Here is an 18,412-nt window from a genome sequence, read left to right on the forward strand (position 1 = left end):
CCGTTTTCTTATGGGTTATCTTTCGCCATTTCCCAGATAGTGCATTTTCACTCCTTTGTTCTTTCATCTTCCTTCGCAAACACTTACGCCACCCTCACGCTTCATCCCAGCAAGCAAGGCCGCAGGATTCGCAAGATATGGCGTCCATCAATGGGACATCCTCATCGCCCGTCGCGTCGACTGCCAATGGAGCTCACACTTCGAACGGCACATCAATGCAACCGCCCTCTCTACGAAGCCAGGCCTCAATAGACCTTACTGGAGATGATTCAAGTGGAGAAGAAGTCGTAGAAACACCTAAGCTTGGAGGATCATCCATCATACCATCGCCCAAAGCCTCAGGTTCTCTGTCCTCGTCGGCCCAAAACGCACGAGCCCCTCAAGACGAGTCCCCTTCTGTCAGTTTGTACGCTCCGTCCTCGAGCAGATTACCTTTCGCGATAGACCAACGACCTTTAGCATTCAACAATGATGGAATTGCGTACGCAGGGTCCGGTACGCAATCTCCATCTGCTTCTGCGTCGTTTGGAACCATGCCGGCTGGTCCAAATCTGGCTGGCTTCAGTCAGTACAAAACGCAGCCTTCTGCGTCGGGATGGACATCTGGAGGGTCTTCATCAAATCATGTAAATGGCAACGATAGCACCAGTGCCTTTTATGCCAATGGCACAGACGCTTCTTCTGCTATCGACTTGACCAGTCGAAACGTACCATCTCCGCCGTCCGTAGACGAAAAGAAGCCTCTTTGTATCGGATCGCTCAGATCTAATGCCTTGATGCTGTATCCCTGTCCTGCAGTTGTGGTTGGGGCACAACCTCCTCCTGGGAGTAAGGAGAGATACGATCTGGTGATGTATCGAGGTGTTGAGTTCCTAAAGGTCAAGCTTAAGGTACATTTTATGACAAGTAGCTCAGGAGCAAATCGCTGACTTTCCTTTGATCTATAGTACCGTTCTGCAGGGACTCTTGCCAGGAAGGATGATTCGACGTCTGTCCTACAGCGCGATACCATCCAGGTCCTAACTCGTGCGTGTACAGTTAGATTTTCCTCGAGGAAGGCTAAATCTCATTGTAGCCTCTCTAACCACTTATGTTGGGGACCTCGACTCACGAGTCGCTGTGCACCTTGCTAACCTCATGTCCCGAGGTCTTTGTAGGTTGGAAGGATTTGTGCCTCGTCTTCATCCAGACGCTGTACGTTCACCATCGTCCTCTTGTCGATCAACACTGACCACCTTGTAGCCCCAGTTCCAAGTCCGAGTTGATGTTCTTGTTTTCACACTCCCTTCTAACGTTCAATATATCGCCAATTTCCTCACAGGCTACAACCTCTTTCTCCTTGATCCTATACCTCCTTACGACCCTTCTCGACATTCCGACCACCCGCCATACCACAACGGCCATGGAAGTGGTGAAGCAGCGATGCAGCTTCTAGCGTATGCTCAAAGACGAGCCATGGGAGCATCAGGCAATGCGGGATCGGAATTTGTCTTCTCAGACAAGGAACGAGAGAAGGCTACGCAAGTCGAAGTGCAGAGAAAACAGGTTGATGAAGTTTTCAAAAGCTTAGATAACGGGACAGAATTGGAACAGAGTGATCCTGGTAAGTGCACCGTATCTCATGTTCTTGGATCAATCTCACGTATGAACTCTAGGCCCCTTAATTAAAACTGATCTTTTCCCTCATCAACGTAAAGCATTAACATTCTTCCTTACTCGAGAACAAGACTCTTCCTGCTTGAAACAGTGCAAAAAGGCCGCCAAGAAAGCATTAAGGAAGAAGAGAGGTCACACAGCGGATGCGGAAGCCGAGGAGGAAAAGACAAAAGGGAAGGAAAAGAAGAAGGATGAGGAGGACGGAGGAAATTCTTTGTGGGAGCCGGTCAAAGATGACAGGGGCAAGGTCAGGTCCTGGAAGAATAAGATCACAGGTGAAGATTTTAGAGGCAAGAAGGGAAAACCTACGGAGAGCAAGGGAGCTCTGTTAGCTGATGATGTAGGTTGCTGTTCATCATGCTTTTGTCTGCTAACAGATCATTTTAGATGGGTCTTGGTAAGACTCTATCCGTCGTGTCTCTCATAGCTGCTACTCGGAGCTCTGCTAGAGAATACGCTAGGGCCAAACTCGAGTCAATAATTTCTACGAACGAGACTAGCGACGAAGAATCTGACATCAAGGCCGGTGATTTCAAGACCAGAATCTTTGGGATGCCGTCAATCGATGAGCAAATTGCTGCGGATACTGCCAACAAGAAGCGCAAACGGGATGATGATCTCTTCAAAAACCTCTCCGCTCGTCGCTCTCGCATCACGGCGCGTTCCAAAGCTACTTTGCTCATTACTCCCATGTCGACTATCGCGAACTGGGAGGATCAAATCAAAGAACATTGGAATGGACCTGTAGAGATTGTCGGTGGAGCGTCGGGAGTGATGCCGCCTAAAAAGATTGAACGAAAGTGGAAGCCTCCTAAGGGTAAAGGGCAAGAATCGTCAGAGGACGATGATCTCGAAAACTTCGATCTGCTCCGAGTTTACATTTATCATGGTCCATCTCGGCGTCCTGATCCCAAGTTTATCTCTGAATTTGATGTCGTAATTACTTCGTACAACACTCTTGCTAACGAGTTCTCCAAGCAAAATGGCGCTTATGATACCGAAACCAACACTCCTGGAGAAACAGCAAATAACAGTGGAGATGAAGGAGCTGAAAGTAAGAAGATCCTTGATTCAGAGATCAAGCCTGCGGAGATCGCTGCGTTGATGAAGAGTGGCAAAAAAGGAAAGGGGAAAGCCAGGACGGGCGATCAGACCAGCCCTTTACAGGCTATTGACTGGTTCAGGGTCGTTCTTGATGAAGCTCAGTGAGTTTTCTTTTTCTATTACTATCCGGCGTTTGTTGATTGACATGGTCAAGTTATATCAAAACAGCGTCTACTGTCGCTTCTCAGGCTGCCTGTTATCTTGAAGCCGATCGTCGTATAGCCCTTTCGGGTACTCCTATCCAAAACAAGATTGAAGATGTCTGGGCGCTTTTCAAGTTTTTACGCATTAGTCCTGTGGACGACAAGGATGTCTTCACATCATACGTTTCCTCTCCCTGCAAGTATGGCGAGCAGATCGGTATAGCAAGGTTACAGCTCGTTATGCGCTGCTGTACTCTTCGTAGAACAAAGGAGTCCACTCATGAAGATGGCTCCAAGATCCTCAACTTGCCCCCTCGAAGCGAACGACAAATGTGGCTCACCCTGCGAGACGACGAACGCAAGATCTACGATGAACGCGCGAACAAAGCCAAAGACAAGTTCGGTGAACTCAAAGCGAACAACGAAGTTAGCAAGATGTACGTCAATATGCTTCAAGAAGTTCTTCGTTTGCGACAGATTTGCAATCATGTTGATCTTGCTATGGAGGGGCCAGTGGAGGAAGACTATGATGGTACAATTATGGACTACGAAGTGGCTGTACAAGGTATTGAGCGAAATGGTCTTACCCAACCAAGGGCTGTAGCTGTGGTGTGCTCAATGAAGGAAGGAGAGGGTGCCACATGCACTTCTTGTGGGCTCGACTTTGGAGACTGGTTCCCTTGGGTGGGTCTGGGTGGTGTCGAAGAGGAAAAAGAGAAGCCCAAGGTAAAAAAAATGCCCACGAAGCCTCTTTTGACAAAGTGTCTTCATCTCTATTGTGGGCTATATTTTCTCCGCCCCTTCTTCAGGCTTGCTGACGGTAGCTATAGGTCTAGTATGCTTCAAGGCACAGATCTACCCGGAATATTCAAAGCGCATGAAAGGCACTCTTGCACGATCGTGTCACTGCTGCAACACAATGATCCGTCTACCGAGCGACGTCATTGAAGTTATCCCTCCAGACTCTGCAGATGCTTCCGAGCAAGCTGTGGCGGAGCAAGCTCCTCCCAAACGGGCAGCTCGCAAGAAGTACATAAGGCCTCCCGGAGAGAAACTTAATTTGTCGACCAAAATGCAATTCTTACATGACGAATTGCTGCGATTCTCGAAGAAGAACCCACACTCGGCTCATTACGATCCGTTCTCATTGGAAGGAGACGATGTGGAAGAAATGGACGCTGAAGGCAAGCCTGTTGTAACCAAAAGCATCGTTTTGTAAGTCCAGGCTTTTTGTTGTTTAAATCCACTAACTAATTTTATTGCGAAGCTCTCAATGGACCACTATGCTTGATCGGTGAGTAAAGGTTTGCATCCCCCCTATACTTGACTAACAGGTTCCTCATAGGATTGCTGACATGCTTGACGAGACCAACATCCGATACGCTCGATTAGACGGTACTATGACTCGAGACGAACGTTCAAAAGCTATCGATGCCCTTAAGTTCAAAAAAAACGTCGAGGTCCTACTAGTGTCCACGAGAGCTGGTGGTGTCGGATTGAATTTGACCGTCGCATCCAGATGTTACCTTGTGGATCCCTACTGGAATCCATCGGTCGAATCCCAGGCGATTGATCGCATTCATCGAATGGGCCAGACACGGCCGGTTGTTGCTATCAAGCTGATGATTAAGGATTCTATCGAGGAGAAACTCGACAAAATACAGAAGAAGAAGGCAGAGTTGGCCCAGCTTTCTTTGAAAAATATGAGCAGGAAAGAGCTCATGGCGCAGAAGGTGAGTGATTTTCAATCAGACAGTTTGCTCCACAAAGCTAATTATATGTGTTACTAGTCGGAGGAACTTGCCAGTTTGTTTAATTGATTCCTTGGATACGGAAATGTTTATTTTGTAGCATTGTCATATTTTATAACAGCATTGTCGTCGTCCGTCTCTTTCTTTGATTTCCGGGTTTCCAGTTTTTTGGGTAGTCATGAATAGACAATCCATATTACCAAGACATACCTTTTGAGCACCATTAGGGGTCCGCAGATGATAGTCGCATACGAAAAGGCGCTCCTGTCAAACGCTACTAGAACGAAGAAACAATCTTCTGCCACGTCGAGCGTCACACGTCGTAGAACTACGATCTGCAGTCCATCGAATATCAGGCAATTCGTGCTCTGATAAAATAAGATACAGGCCACAACAAAAGATAGCACCTCTCTTTGCTTGTCACGATCAAAGCTTTGCCTTCACTTCTTCATTTTTCCCCCATTCATCACACAACTCTTCCGCCTCAAGCGCCCTACGCAAAGGACTCTGAATATGCCGTATCTCAAACTCTATTCGCTCTTCCATACTTCTCTGTCCAGGAGCCATTACGGGGAAGTCTGGACATTGATTATAGGCCACTGTTGCCGTCTTGATAAGTATAGCCCTGCCGTGTAACAAATTCAATGATCTCTTCAGGTTGTTGACAATGACATTGGTTACAGGAACTTACGCTGTGAGCCCATATACCGGCTTTACTCCATTTGATTCCCTTCCAGTCAAGAATCTGTGCATTCTCACCATTCCCTCGCCCCATTTGACGTCTCGGTATCCATAGAATTTCCCTTCCTTCCAACTGACATGACCTTCATCTTCTGCGTACGCGATCGGCGGAGGCGGTGGAATGGACTCAATTGTTCCTGGGGGTATTAAAGCAAGACGATGGAATATGCTGTATTGGAACGACGGTATCTTAGAAGGTCGAGAATGTAGGAATGATGCTAGCGGCATGGAAAACAAAAGGGAAACTTCAGCGGGGTTAAGAAGTGGCGTCAGGGTATAATCCGTAATCAGGAGGATAACACTTGCACAAAACATGAGCATTTATATGACCAATCAGACCTTATCCTATCACCTACGGAGTGACAATGAGGGAGTTACCGGTAAGAAAGTGGTCCAGTATACAGAGCTTGCGAACTTTATTTCGATCATTAGGCAGACCAATCTACAAGACATAACTGTTCAGTCGTGTTTGGTTGCTGATTGCAAAACCCTACCTCTTCATACGCCTCTCTTCTCTATCAAAAGCCGTCAGCTGAAACATGCCAATTTCCTCTAGTTACTCTCACGGCTGTGCCTTCAGCATCTATGTCTCCTGGTTCATACTTGCCACCCGGTAAGGCGGTATCATGAGCGAACGTTCGCATGTTGCCTGCTCTCCTATATCCCACAAACCCAGAGAGTTACTGTCAGTTTCGAAGTTAGTAGCATAGGAGAGAAATTATATCGTACGTTGACAGGAGCACATAAAGGTCTCCTAGTCGGCCTACGAATAGGCTATCCTCAGTCAGCAACAGGACAGCGAACGGTGCCAGACATCTATCTGGTACATGATGGGAGTCGAATGACTTACATGACGGCCACAGCAGCACATCGTCTTAATGGTAATCTTCTCTTGACTTTAGGAGGCGAGTACGAAAGCAAGTGGTAGATGCATCTGGTAGGAGAAGTAGTAAAGAGGTCGGTGAGCTAATTTCCCCATGTTGCATGCCAAGCGTACTGGAGAGATTCTGGTTTGAGGGGCGGAAGACAATGCTCCAAGGAAGCTGGGAGAGGACTCATGGAGAGAATCGAGGCTGGGATTGGTGGAATAGGATGAAGTCGCTACTTTAAGCAGTATCAAATGTTTAATTGACGTGCTGTGCGTGATCTGCTCACTTCTTTGTTGTTGTCATTCTTTTTACAGTATGATGTTTCTGAGAGCGGACCTTCGAGAGGATGTTCTGCAAGATAATGATATACCCTAGGTTACCTATTTGTTTGGATTGATAATATATTGTAAATGTAAAATTTTCTCAAAATGAGACGCTGTTGGTGTATTGGTAACATTAGAGCTTCCCATTACCTTTAATGGCCGTCTTCAGGCGGATAATTGCTCTAGCACGGGGTTCGATTCCCCGACAGCGTATATAAATTTAGTTTTTTTTTGTTTGGTTTTTCCTTTCCACACTCCCTCTTATTATACAAATTACTTCTCAAATCCCCGCTTCTTCCTCCTTCACTTAGGAGTTTACTCATGCCGCCAATTATTTATTCGTCCATCTGCATATTTTGTTACAGTATGAAGACAAATAAGACGCTTGAAGTACGATAAACGAAGCCAAGTATCATTCTGTGGCGAGAAAAAGGCCTGCTGGAGTTTATTTTGGGTCGCAATACGTAATGACTCATCCTGCCATTCGACCTCCACTTCTTCTATCCCCAGTGAACAGTCAAAACTCGAGAAGAAATGACAGAGAGTCATTTATGTAGATGTGCACAAAGAATCTGAGTACTCGCACTTCCCCCCATTCAATCTGATCTTCCGCTCCGCTTTCAACAACTCAGCAATAATTTGCGCCGAATCAATATCGTTCCATTGCCTACCCTCGCTTGTACTCTCCTTTGTCTTGTAACCAACTTCAAGGGGGGGGGGTCCCGGCAGACGATCAACAGTCTCAATTCGTATTTCGCTTACAGCGTTACGATCTCTTAGAGCCTACGAGGAAAATAATACGATAACAACCGAGCTCGCGGAACTACTATATGACATCGAAAGCAAACAGCAAAACAGTTTCCGATTTGTAACTCCTGGATTTCCATAGCCATAAAGCTGCCATTCACTATCTCTCAAAAATACTCGCTTGATAGCATTTGGGATGAGTCTCGGATCGGAATTTCGAGGTTCCAAACAGTGGAAATCATTAGAAGAACGAGGCATCTCTTCTGAGGCACTGGAAAGGCTCACAGATGAGTCCAGAGAATGTTTGGAAAGACTCGCGAATTACGATTCAAACTCTGTGCACGAGTAAGTAAGCATTCCGGTCGCTATCATGTGCTCAAAAGCCTACCCCTATTAGCTTCGGCATAGTGAAGCAGGCAGCCGTTCTGGTTGTCTTGTTCCAAAGAGAGACCGATGATAAACTGCATGTCTTGTTGACTACCAGGGCAAAGACGCTTCGGTAAGTAATCTGTGAAATTGTGTAAAATTACTCTATTGATATGGTATCGAACAGGAGACATCCATCTCAGACTGTGAAAAATCATTCCTTGTTTAACAATCAGTAATATAGTGTAGCTGATCACAGCCACAAACTGCAGGCACTTCCAGGTGGAAAGGTAGATCCGGAAGATAGAGATGCAACACATACAGCTGTACGTCTTTTAACCAGTATTATCCTTCTCAACCTGATGCATAAACAAAATAGAGAAGAGAAGCTTTTGAAGAGGTCAATCTTCCCCTCGAACATCCCTCAATACATGACCTGACTGTACTCGAACCTGTGATGACCATCCTGCCTTTGAATGCTCATATGAAGAACCACATTATTGTCATTCGTAAGTGGATCCTGCTACAGCAACTCGGAATCATGGTTTAATCCATGAGGCAGCTACCGTGTGCTTCCTCTCTGACGCGTCATTGTTGGAACATCTTCGACCAAGTCCAGAGGAAGTAGATGCTATCTTCACTCATCCGCTCAAAGATGTTTGACTGGAACGGTGGAAGGAACGGATCTTGATGGGTTGGCAGAAAAGGGAAGTGAATGGTGGCCGCATAAAGAGGAATTTCATGTAAGTAGTCTTCCCATGTCTGCCAACCAGCAAACTGATAAGAGCCGATGCTAGTCAATTGAGGATAGAATAGGAGCAAGTTGAACATCCATTTTCGATATGCATAGACGGCTGACAAATACGAGCAGACTACCGGCGGCTACCGGATGCATGTGAGTCTGCTCCAAAGCGCTCAAGAGGCTCACACTTTATCACATTTGTAGCGTTTTAGGACGAAGAGGACACCTATAAAGGGACTAACATCAGACGTGTGAGCTCTTAACCATCCTTATACCGTATTCGCATAACAACGCATCGTTGACACATGTTGCAGATTGATTCACGCGGCATCTGTAGCTTATGGATCCCCTCCGGCCTTTGGACAATTTGCTCCCAATCAACCCCCGTTCTCGAGCGCCATCTCAAATGTCGTCTTGGAGCTGCCTTGTGTAACTGGTCAGAGCACCGCGGCGTCAATCCCAGGTGAACTACCTAAAGTCCTCGAGTGGGGAGGTACCGAGCCGGGTATACGGATCATCAGCCGAGAACAGTACGAGTTGGTTTAGAAAAATCGTTGCAACAATTCACGATAAAATGTTTTTAATATACCTCATCAATGCATGTACGAAGATGTAAGCAACATTAGACAACAAAATGCTATAAATGCGAGTAAAATTTAGAAACTACAATTATTAATTCCTTTTGATGATTATAAAGACTACAGTATATATGAAACCCATGAATGTATTTCAGCTCTTTTCGCTAGGCACTTCACCATTACCTGATTTCTGCTTTTCATCTAATACTAATTTCTCCCCATTCCGTGGTCTTGTGTCCAGCCCACTTTTTCCGTTCGTCACATGGCCCCCACGCAATTCATTCATCGTCTGTCCTGCTTGGTGGCTACCACGACCACTATCTCCTGGCAGATTCTCAGAATTGATTGCTGTTGCAGAGTCAGTCCCAAATCCACCGCCAGAACCATTCCCCCGAGAGTGAGTCATACGCGATGTTATATTGTTGACAACGCGTGCTGTACTGTTGATTACTCTGGATCCGGTGCTGGAATGATGAGGGGAGAAGGTTCCCCGGCGTACTCGCTTGCGAACTACCCGTTTAGTACTGAGAATTTGTAGTCAGCTTCTACTACGTCATCTTAGACTGGAACTTGAAACTTACTGCCACTCAACGACACCATAGATGATTGCATCGAGAAGACCTTGAGCCAAGATGAACCATCGTGAAATGGCCCGCAGAGCATGTGGAGGACGGCCACAGAAATCATCTGCAGGTTAAGGAATCAGTTAGTCAACGGCCGATCGAGCTTCCATGAACGTACAGATGATGCGAACAAAAGACACAGAAAAAAGCAAAAGGTACTACCAGGCCGATCAGCTTTTAACCACTTCAGCCATCCTAAGCATATAGACTTACCCCCAAAGGGAACCAAAGCATCAACATGGCGGTTTTCCTGTTGAGGTAGCTTGACATGCTTTCCGGTACTAGTTCATACTGTTCACCGGGAGGAGGGGCAAATCTATCATCGACTTTTGGAGGTGCAGCAGCTAGCATCTTCATAAGATCCATCTCCTCATCTAGATCATCATCTTCTAGCGCAGCTGGTGCGGAACTGGTTCCTATATCGGGCCCAGATAATGTGTGCTGACGAGAGTGTAGAGATTTTGGATTAGAGAAGAGTGTTGTACGAGGCTGCGAAGACGAGCGAGATCGAGAGGAAGGGGCGGATTGTGAGAATATGGGTGAAAGAGGTCTCATTGGTTGAGATTGTGCAGTTGGGAGTTGTTCCACAGCCGGGATGAAAGCATCATTATCGAATGCTATGGAGGGCACCGATAATTTTTTTGGCGTCTGTATACTTTCTATTGAATCTATTACGGTTGCAACAGAAGGGCGATGAGTTTCGAGTGCCGATGATTTATCCGATCGTGACAAGTTGCTCGGGGTGAAGCTTCTATGAGAAGACATTTTATGCGTGCACCAGGAAGAATCAGTCACCGTACCTTGAAAATTAGCCCTTCGATGTCGCTTTCTGGGAACATCATCTATTACGTTTTCAGATAAAGGGGATATCGAAGACGAGTAATCGCGTGGGGCTTCCGGGTTATCTCCAGAAGCTATTATCTCCATCTGAGGCCCAACTAAAGTTTGGGCCGATGCCTTCAATTCTCCAGCGACCTCTCTAGGGCTAAATGTCCCGTCATCAACGTTAGAGGATATGCTTCCAAATCTGGGCGCTTCCTGAAGCTGAGGCGATACCATAGACGAGCCAGTCGAGGGCCGCTTTCTTCCTCCCAGACCTTTCCAGCCACTCCACAGAGACGAACCGCTTCCAACGGCTATTGCTGGACCGCCAAATTTCTCACCGTCAATCTGGAAGGCTGGAAGCTCTATCCGCTCCCAAGGCGGTAAGTCTGCCATATTTGCAGGCATTGACGTTGGCGAAGTCGGAAGAGACCATGATTTTCCAGCAAAAGCAGAAATAGGTCTAGCATCCTTTTCTTTTATTAATTCTGCTGGCTGAGAGCTTTCCGAGGTTTCTCCTGAAATTGTGGCTATGGCAGCATTTTGATTTGCCTGAGGAGTGCTGCTGGTGCTGGCACGGTTGCGTCTGAAAGGATTTGTGAAGGGCAACAGCCTAGAACGTTGTCGTATATCCGAAGCGATTTCGTTTGAATATCCGGTGGTAGAGCCGGATTTGGCGCGAATTTTGTCAGGTCTGCGGAGAAAGACAATGAGACGAGAGTAGAGAATGGTTATGGTCAAGCAGACAATCGCTCTAGCAACGCAGTCAGATATGTTTGATCATACCCATTGAAGATGAAAATACCTAGGGATGAACTGGATGAGTTCCGCGTAAAGTCCAGTGTTGTTTCCATAAAAACAAATCCCTCCAGCTTCGCGGAATCGCATTAGCTAAGCACACTACTTTTTTCAGGATATCTCACCAGGGTAAAAGCCATAGACTTCGTAACCGATCAAACCCATCATTATAGCTATGACCCAGACTAAATTGATATCGTTCAGATTTCAAACTGTGTCAATGATTAGAGGTGACTTACCGATTATATAAAAATAAAACCACTTTTTTTCGAGCCATAGGGTCATGGAGTGTAAAGGCTATTTGGGACTCTCAGTTTAATGTCATGTGAGGTAAGTTCTTGTTCATTCATGTACGCACGTTGATCAAGATCATATAAGTAACAAATGCAAGTAAAAGTGTCCATAAATGCTCTATTCCTTTATGTCAACCATAGATGTCGACATGCTTTCCCTTGAGAGTGGACTTACCAGACCATAAGATGGCAGTGAGCATAAAACCCAAGCCTGAACAAGAGGTAGTTCCATGAGCCATCAAATGACCATCACCAGTGAGGGTAAGACCGGAGGAAATGAGGCCGATGATCCTATAGGATCAAGGTCAGGAAGTGTTCTGCAGAATGCCAGCGTGATCACCTACCCAAGAAGAAGGTCGCTGACGATTAGTGCTTGGACGATGCGTGTACGTGTTGTACCTGGTCGTGAAAAGACGAACTCATTGATCGCCATGGACGAAAGTATCATCCCAGCACCGAGTACAGTCAAACACTTTGCCCAGGGAGGTCAGTTTGGCACATAAAGCATTTCCATGGACAACAATGGACCTACTAGTATAACGACATTCACAATAACCATCCACCGATCAGATTCTAATGGGGTTGTTTGCGGTGCTAACGCAATCTTATCTCTCCCCATTGCCTGATGCAGCATTGGCTTTTCAATCACTTCCCATTCCTCTATCCGAGTCAACAGACTCGGCATGCTTTAGTCAAATCTTCTTCGATGTCTAGGAATATCGACTTGGTTCTAGCAAAGTTTGTTTAGGATGTGCGTGTGTTGTTGTTGGCGTATGGCGACAAGGGGCATCGGAATTGCTGAAGGCGCTCGTGTAACTGGTGTGCCTTTCGTTCTTGTGCTGAAGATGTAGTTGGAGGGAGTACAGGTCCTAACGCCTGGGTGCCTCTTTGCTGGCCGATGATATGGAGAGAAGGTTTTAATGGGAATGAAAACGTGGCTGGACGTGTGTTCTCAGGATGTCGTAATGACCACATCGGTCTACAACGAAAAACTGCGACGTCCCCCATCTCTGCCCGTTTCTTTCCTTGCGCGTCATCCTCAATCACATTCCGCTTTTACAGGTCTCGCTTTTCTAACATGGCTGCATGCATGTGCACTGTATTATTACCGTACTGTTGTATTCTGGGATCGTGCAGCGTCGATATTTGCTGGAACATTTATCTACCGGCGAGGAAGCAGGAATAATCGCTTCGTGCGTACTCCTAAAGGTAAAAGCGCCTTTTTATACCTAACCTTTGACCGGAATGCCGAAGCAGATCCCCTCGGCCACCATTTCTTTTTCGCGCTGGCTGAATGCTGAGCTCCGTAGTATCCGGTGCCGATGCCGTCTGCGGCTGCATACTAACTGCATATACGATCTGAGACAAATTAAATGAAACTTATCTTGTTCATCAATTAATTATGTCAAACAAAAATTAAGCAGAAGATCGACGTTCTCCAACATCTATTAATCAATCAAATCGATTGGAAGCTGAGGCATTGCATTCTTTGAACGGGAAACGGCAAGGAAGGAAGGAGCCTTTCTTCTCCCTTCTTCTGTCGGCGAAATAGACAAATGCCCTTCAGCAGGTTTTTATTACTACATGTTCTTGAGAAGTAATAATGCCATCCAGAATTGATCTAAAACCCACAAATTCCCACACTTACTTCAGGAAGAAGCCAATTTAGCCGCTGTCAGCATCTGCTGGTTGGAAAGCTTCGGCTCGAACGCACCGAAGGATGTCATAATAATTATGTCAAGATGCTGGCTCTGATACTAGAAGTACAGCTCCGACCAGCAGACCAATGGCAGTTATCGTATTTTAAGTGGTGCTGTCAACAACCATCCGGGGTTTTTCCTTTTTGTGCTTTGTGACGGGCATAATTAATTAAATAGCTTATCATCATACTACAAATATACATACTTAATACGAAGCACTTTGTTGTCGGTTGCCATACATGCTTCGGCTTCGCATATAAAATGCAGTAATATGCTCAGCCCGGACCGAAAAGCTTCAGTAACATATGCATACAAGGACCAAACAGAAACGGTGCCCAAACACATTTACTTCCTCTTTGCGACCAGCCGCTCCAACTCTCCCGCATTGACAATATGGAACTCTCCTCCAGTTGCTGCTGCCTTTTGTCCCTTGTTCTGGCCTTTCCCTGAGAACTCCCCCAGTTTACCACCACTCTTGATCGTCCTTCCTTGCTTCCTGACCGCCTCGTACATTCTTCTCTCTGTCTCGTTTCTAGCGGTCAACTCCTTGCCTCCTCGCTCTCCCATCTCATCCTCATCCTCATCTCTCTTCCTCTTTCCTGGCTGGGTGGCGCTAGATACAGCTTTGGACTTGGGCTTTTTGGATTTACCAACTGAAAGAGCATTGGCTAACTGAGCAGGCGCTTCTCGCAACGCAAAGGATTTGGCCAAATGGCCCAAATGAAGCAGCTTTATGTGGAAGAATTGCTTCTCCTCGAGAGGGTGGGTAGAGTAAGCTCGAACGAAGGAAGCAAAAGCTTTTCGTGCAAGCGCAGCATTCTATAGCCAACTCGTCAGAATAATGTAGCAGCAAAAGACAAAACTAAAACTAACCTGCTCAGATGCCAAAACCCAATTTTCAAAGCTCAACTGCACATCCGTCGCTCTCGCTTCGTACTCGTAAGACTTGCCCCCGAATCCTTTCCTCAAGACATCCTCCACACCAACTTGACCAAGGCTTACACCACTCTTGCCTTCGGCGGCGCCCATCTTGCCCTCGATCCACTTAACCCAACCTTGCTCACTAGGCGAGACAAATGCCCATGCCTCGCCACCCTTACCCGCTCGGGCGGTACGACCAACTCTGTGCACATACTCGTTTGCACCACCTTCTGTGGGAAGATCGTATTGTACGACCGCCCTGACAAGTGGAAGATCGAGACCACGCGAAGCTACCGAAGTGGCGAAGAGTACAGAGGGCTGGGAAGATGCGGTGGCAAAAGCCTTGAGGGAGGCGAGACGGGTCCGAAGAGGGAGGGAACCGTGTAATCGATGAAGGGTAGTGTTCGGGAAGAGAGGAGAGGTAAGAAACACAATGTCGTCGGTAGACTTGGATTTGGTCTTGCGTTTGGCCTTCTTGGGTTTCGATTCGCCGTCAGAGTCGAGTTCCTCGGTACTTTCCCCTTCTTCCTCCTCATCTTTTTCATTTTCTTCATCTGCCTGTTGTTCCTGCTGACCCATCTGCACTCCACCAAGTAGCTTCCAGTGGAAGTCTACTGCATCCGTAGAGCTCAAAAACACAATGATCTTCATACCATTATTTACGTTTATGCCCTTGGCCACAGACGAAACAAGTGATCGGAGGAGAGCAACAAGTGCGACAAGTCGAAGTTTGGTGGGCAGAACCACATATTTTTGCGAAAGTTGGGAAGGGGGAGTAAACTTTTCTTCAGATTCCTGAGGAATAACAACGGCCTGAGCTTCGTTGAGAGCTTTAGTGACAGCGTCATCTTTGCCTTCAGCCTTCTTCTTGGCTTCTGCTTCGTCCTTCTCCGAACGGAAGAGAATGGGGTTTCTCAGAGCAGCTCCTGCAAGTCTCTCAACCTTGGCATCGACAGTAGCGGAACACAGGACATTGAGTCGTCCTCGGTCCCAAAAGGGCCAACGCATGGTACCACCTCCCTCTTTATCCATCTCTTTCTCAATGTTAATTTCATTTCTCCTTCTACCCTCCAGCGCCTTGATGATACCCTGAATCGTCTCTTCAAAACCAAGATCCATAAGTCTATCCGCTTCATCAAGAACGAGAAACATCGTTTTGGCGCACTGGAAAGACATAGTGTTCTGCAAATGGTCCAGCAGTCGACCGGGAGTAGACACCAGGATCGGAACACCTTTCCTCAACTTTGCTTTTTCGTGTGTCCTCGTTGATCCACCAGTTAATAAACCTGAAACTAACCATCGAGTAAATGGTCTATCATCCTCATCCTCGCCATCAATACCTTCCTTGGATGCAGCAAAGGACATATGCAATAGCTGTTCGAGCACCTTGGAAATCTGTTGGGCGAGTTCTCGAGTGGGCGCTAGGATAATGGCCAAAGTACCGATCGAGCGATCTATGTACGATAATCTTGACAGAGGGAGAAGAGTCTGGACTATAGGGAGGAGATAGGAAAGAGTTTTACCGGAACCAGTCTGCGCCTGTATGAGGACATCGCGAAGGGGTTCCTCTTCCGGGCCTTCATCCCCAGCCTTTTTGTCAGGATTCAAAGGCGACGAGAGCATGTAAGGCAAACAGCTTCGTTGGATACCTGTCGGCTTCTCTACCCCCATTTTTCCTTTCAAATGATTGATGAGGAGCTTGTTGAGGCCCAAACCCTGGAATGTTGTCGTGTCCACAGGTGCGTTGGACGGGGCGCCGGTAAGTATCTCTGGAGCAATAGACGATTTTACGCCGGGGAGGGGAGCAGATGTAAACAGAGATGAAATAAACTGGGGAGCCTTGGGCTTTTCCGCGGGGTGCTGCCGAGATGGCCCAGCTTGAGGAGGTAAAGGAGGGAGCTCGAAAGCGTTGGCAGGGAGAGAAGTTCGTGGCTTAGTGGAGGCGGGAGCGGATATGGAAGTAGTTTTACGAGAATCTGTGCTGATACCTCGTGGAGGAGGCGCAGGACGAGATGGACCAGCAGTCGCATTTGTAAATCGAGGTGATGCGGCTACCTGGGTCTTAGGTTGCGGATGTCGAGACACCGGCGCAGGTGTAGGGACTGACTTGGTTATGGCCGGTTTGGGAGCGTGTCCGGATGCGGAAACAATAGGTAGAGGTGGGGTTTGTACCGGTAAAGGGCTCGCTTTCATGCTTTTGAAGGCATCCCTTGCTTCTCTCTTCGCTCTTACTCTGCAGAGGACATCAGTTTTCAGTTCTGGTAGGAGAGAGCGAGTCACTTCACCTGTCAGTCCATCTTCCACCTTTCTTCGGGACTATTTGCCTCACGATACCTGATGCTGGTACAGCAAAGTTGAGCTCTATATCGTCAGCCATTGTATTTATTTTAAGCAGGACTATCAAGAAGCATACTGGAAGTAACAATCAGCCTTCGTTATTTTCCTCCTCAAATCCTTCGCTATCTCAGGCACCATTCCATTAAAAATGGTGACGTGTCATCTGTAGTGGAGGCTTCCGTCAAAACATCGTCTTCTTCTTAATCTTCTTTGTACTAAGGCCGCTTTCTCTTGCAAAAGTTGCTTTTCGAGGTTTTTCCACGAATTATCCACCAATAGAGCTGTTTAGAGCCTATTCAAAAGGGGAACTAGCAGAAGAAAATCATGTTCGTCCTCGTTGGCGTCCGAGTGAGTCGTATCTGGCGTAAACAGGTGGAGAAGAGCCGCTTACCCTTCTATGGCGCTATAGGATACCGTCCCTGTGGCTCCGAAAACTTTCGATATTTCATCTGCCACTACCATAGAAGATGCTTTGAATACCAAGTATAAATGCTACTTGCATTGGTGGGCGTTCAACTGATGCAAATGATCTTTTAGATACGCAAACAAGCTTGTTCCAGAAAAGGGTTTGGCCCTCTCAGTGTTCGATATTCTCACAGCTGAAGATGGTAAAGTGACCTGGGGGAATGGCTTAATGTATTATAAGGGTATGCAGAGGTTGAACTGCAGTGTGAGCTCTGTCGGTAACTTACACAATTTCAGTGTCTTTCAGATTAATGCTCTTCGCACCTTTTGTTGGAGAAGTTATCGTCGGCCGGGTTCTCTCAACCACCAAGTCTTACATTCGAGGTAAGCATGTCGTATAATTGCTGTTGGTATATTAAGCTGGTGTTTCCACAGTATCTCTGGGCTTTTTCCAGGATATCTACATTGTCCCTTCGCTTTTACCTCCGAATTCCGCCTAGTATGTTCGATTTGTCAGCCTAATGTTCAGTTGCTCACGGATTATATCCAGTGATCCTCAACAGAAAGCATTTTTCTGGGTGGCTAGTGATGATGAGTCGACCTTGACCCAAGAACAATTGTTAAACACCGTAATCTCTGGTGCGTGTTTTCCCTGTCTTCTTCCAAATCTTAGGCTTGATGCTAATCTTCCTGTGTAGAGAGATTATATATAGATCCGGGAGAGGCGATTCGTTTCCGTGTAGACTCCATCGAATGGCAAGACGTGCGTCCTACGCCTCAGGCCATGTTGGCGGAGATGAACGGCGAGGCGGTGGAGGGGAAGGGCCCCATTGAGAAGGCTGGCTTTAAGATCTTGGTATGTTCACGGACTTAGTTCCAACAAGCTCATTGACTGACAATTGTCATTTAGGCGACAATAGCTGAATCAGGGCTTGGTGTGACAGCTTGGTGGCCTGGACGAGAAGAAAATGATGGGATGTACGAGGAGTAAGGACATGAATAAGGACATTAGATCTTGCAGAACCAGAGGACATTGTGCAAGCAGAGGGCTGCAGGTTCTTGATCTCGAATAGGGACTTTTGCGCGAAGTAAGAGGCTTCAGAGAGAGTAGTCAGAGTGTCACGATACACCTTACGACGCATCACGATGTACTATATTACATGTTGACATTCAGCACTCCTCCTGCTACTCTTCATTGTTCATCAATCAGTGGTCTTACTTTTCTCCGCGATAGTGTTTTAGCCAATGCTGCAGCACACAATATATATCCCCCCCCCGGTGATATGTTTCGCAGCCCTTGCGACATGGTGTAAGCAGTAGAAGCATAGAGCCGAAAGTGCCGAAAAAAAAACGAAACACTGTCTAACTCCGCAGGAACTCTCGTATCTCACTGTGGTGGACATCTCCTGGACTAGAAGAGTGGCAACTTTGCCGAGGGTATGAGCTCATCGAAAGTCAATAGTCCATTCTCCTCCGACATTTTTTTTTGGCCA

General features: G+C 46.8%; 7 protein-coding genes and 2 non-coding genes; 5 read left to right on the top strand and 4 right to left on the bottom strand.

Moving 5' to 3' along the window:
* Window position 1: 1 nt before the first annotated feature.
* CNAG_04733 (DNA repair protein RAD5) lies at window positions 2-5,043 on the top strand. XM_012196781.1 has 11 exons: window positions 2-890; window positions 948-1,026; window positions 1,076-1,194; window positions 1,243-1,603; window positions 1,656-1,996; window positions 2,044-2,861; window positions 2,915-3,681; window positions 3,734-4,118; window positions 4,171-4,197; window positions 4,249-4,636; window positions 4,694-5,043. The coding sequence occupies exons 1-11, from the start codon at window positions 138-140 to the stop codon at window positions 4,721-4,723; spliced, it is 4,068 nt and encodes a 1,355-aa protein (XP_012052171.1). The 5' UTR covers window positions 2-137; the 3' UTR covers window positions 4,724-5,043.
* Window positions 4,683-6,697, bottom strand: CNAG_04732 (hypothetical protein). XM_012196780.1 has 8 exons: window positions 6,393-6,697; window positions 6,246-6,329; window positions 6,125-6,169; window positions 5,962-6,052; window positions 5,890-5,910; window positions 5,752-5,837; window positions 5,346-5,696; window positions 4,683-5,279 (listed from the first exon to the last, which is right to left on the bottom strand). Exons 1-8 carry the CDS (start codon window positions 6,452-6,454, stop codon window positions 5,081-5,083), a joined length of 939 nt encoding a protein of 312 aa, XP_012052170.1. The 5' UTR covers window positions 6,455-6,697; the 3' UTR covers window positions 4,683-5,080.
* Window positions 6,698-6,800, top strand: CNAG_10126. Its single transcript has one exon. It is a non-coding gene; the product is annotated as a tRNA-Gly (tRNA).
* A 730-nt stretch (window positions 6,801-7,530) lies between these two features.
* CNAG_04731 (hypothetical protein) lies at window positions 7,531-8,988 on the top strand (the record flags this gene model as incomplete). The annotated part of the gene is made up of 9 exons (XM_012196779.1): window positions 7,531-7,679; window positions 7,732-7,833; window positions 7,945-8,026; window positions 8,080-8,209; window positions 8,403-8,443; window positions 8,498-8,518; window positions 8,572-8,595; window positions 8,647-8,693; window positions 8,757-8,988. The coding sequence occupies 9 exons, from the start codon at window positions 7,531-7,533 to the stop codon at window positions 8,986-8,988; spliced, it is 828 nt and encodes a 275-aa protein (XP_012052169.1).
* A 17-nt stretch (window positions 8,989-9,005) lies between these two features.
* Window positions 9,006-12,520, bottom strand: CNAG_04730 (hypothetical protein). XM_012196778.1 has 11 exons: window positions 12,089-12,520; window positions 11,901-12,028; window positions 11,732-11,847; window positions 11,622-11,674; window positions 11,503-11,560; window positions 11,389-11,448; window positions 11,271-11,337; window positions 9,857-11,219; window positions 9,762-9,801; window positions 9,602-9,707; window positions 9,006-9,544 (listed from the first exon to the last, which is right to left on the bottom strand). The coding sequence occupies exons 1-11, from the start codon at window positions 12,239-12,241 to the stop codon at window positions 9,172-9,174; spliced, it is 2,517 nt and encodes an 838-aa protein (XP_012052168.1). The 5' UTR covers window positions 12,242-12,520; the 3' UTR covers window positions 9,006-9,171.
* A 365-nt stretch (window positions 12,521-12,885) lies between these two features.
* CNAG_12918 lies at window positions 12,886-13,438 on the bottom strand. XR_001046210.1 has 2 exons: window positions 13,271-13,438; window positions 12,886-13,203 (listed from the first exon to the last, which is right to left on the bottom strand). It is a non-coding gene; the product is annotated as a hypothetical RNA (non-coding RNA).
* A 42-nt stretch (window positions 13,439-13,480) lies between these two features.
* On the bottom strand, window positions 13,481-16,580 carry CNAG_04729 (ATP-dependent RNA helicase DBP7). XM_012196777.1 has 3 exons: window positions 16,463-16,580; window positions 14,130-16,410; window positions 13,481-14,075 (listed from the first exon to the last, which is right to left on the bottom strand). Exons 1-3 carry the CDS (start codon window positions 16,552-16,554, stop codon window positions 13,602-13,604), a joined length of 2,847 nt encoding a protein of 948 aa, XP_012052167.1. The 5' UTR covers window positions 16,555-16,580; the 3' UTR covers window positions 13,481-13,601.
* A 120-nt stretch (window positions 16,581-16,700) lies between these two features.
* Window positions 16,701-18,095, top strand: CNAG_04728 (DNA-directed RNA polymerase III subunit RPC8). XM_012196592.1 has 8 exons: window positions 16,701-16,862; window positions 16,924-16,997; window positions 17,052-17,161; window positions 17,217-17,303; window positions 17,355-17,418; window positions 17,470-17,558; window positions 17,618-17,775; window positions 17,830-18,095. Exons 1-8 carry the CDS (start codon window positions 16,839-16,841, stop codon window positions 17,908-17,910), a joined length of 687 nt encoding a protein of 228 aa, XP_012051982.1. The 5' UTR covers window positions 16,701-16,838; the 3' UTR covers window positions 17,911-18,095.
* A 315-nt stretch (window positions 18,096-18,410) lies between these two features.
* Window positions 18,411-18,412, top strand: part of CNAG_04727 (hypothetical protein) — a 1,807-nt gene continuing 1,805 nt past the window's right edge. The window contains exon 1 of the mRNA XM_012196776.1: window positions 18,411-18,412. This exon is cut by the window's right edge and continues 611 nt beyond it. The gene's annotated coding sequence lies outside the window, so the exon portion shown is untranslated.

This window comes from Cryptococcus neoformans, chromosome 10 (assembly GCF_000149245.1).
Source record: "Cryptococcus neoformans var. grubii H99 chromosome 10, complete sequence".
NCBI lineage: Eukaryota > Fungi > Basidiomycota > Tremellomycetes > Tremellales > Cryptococcaceae > Cryptococcus > Cryptococcus neoformans.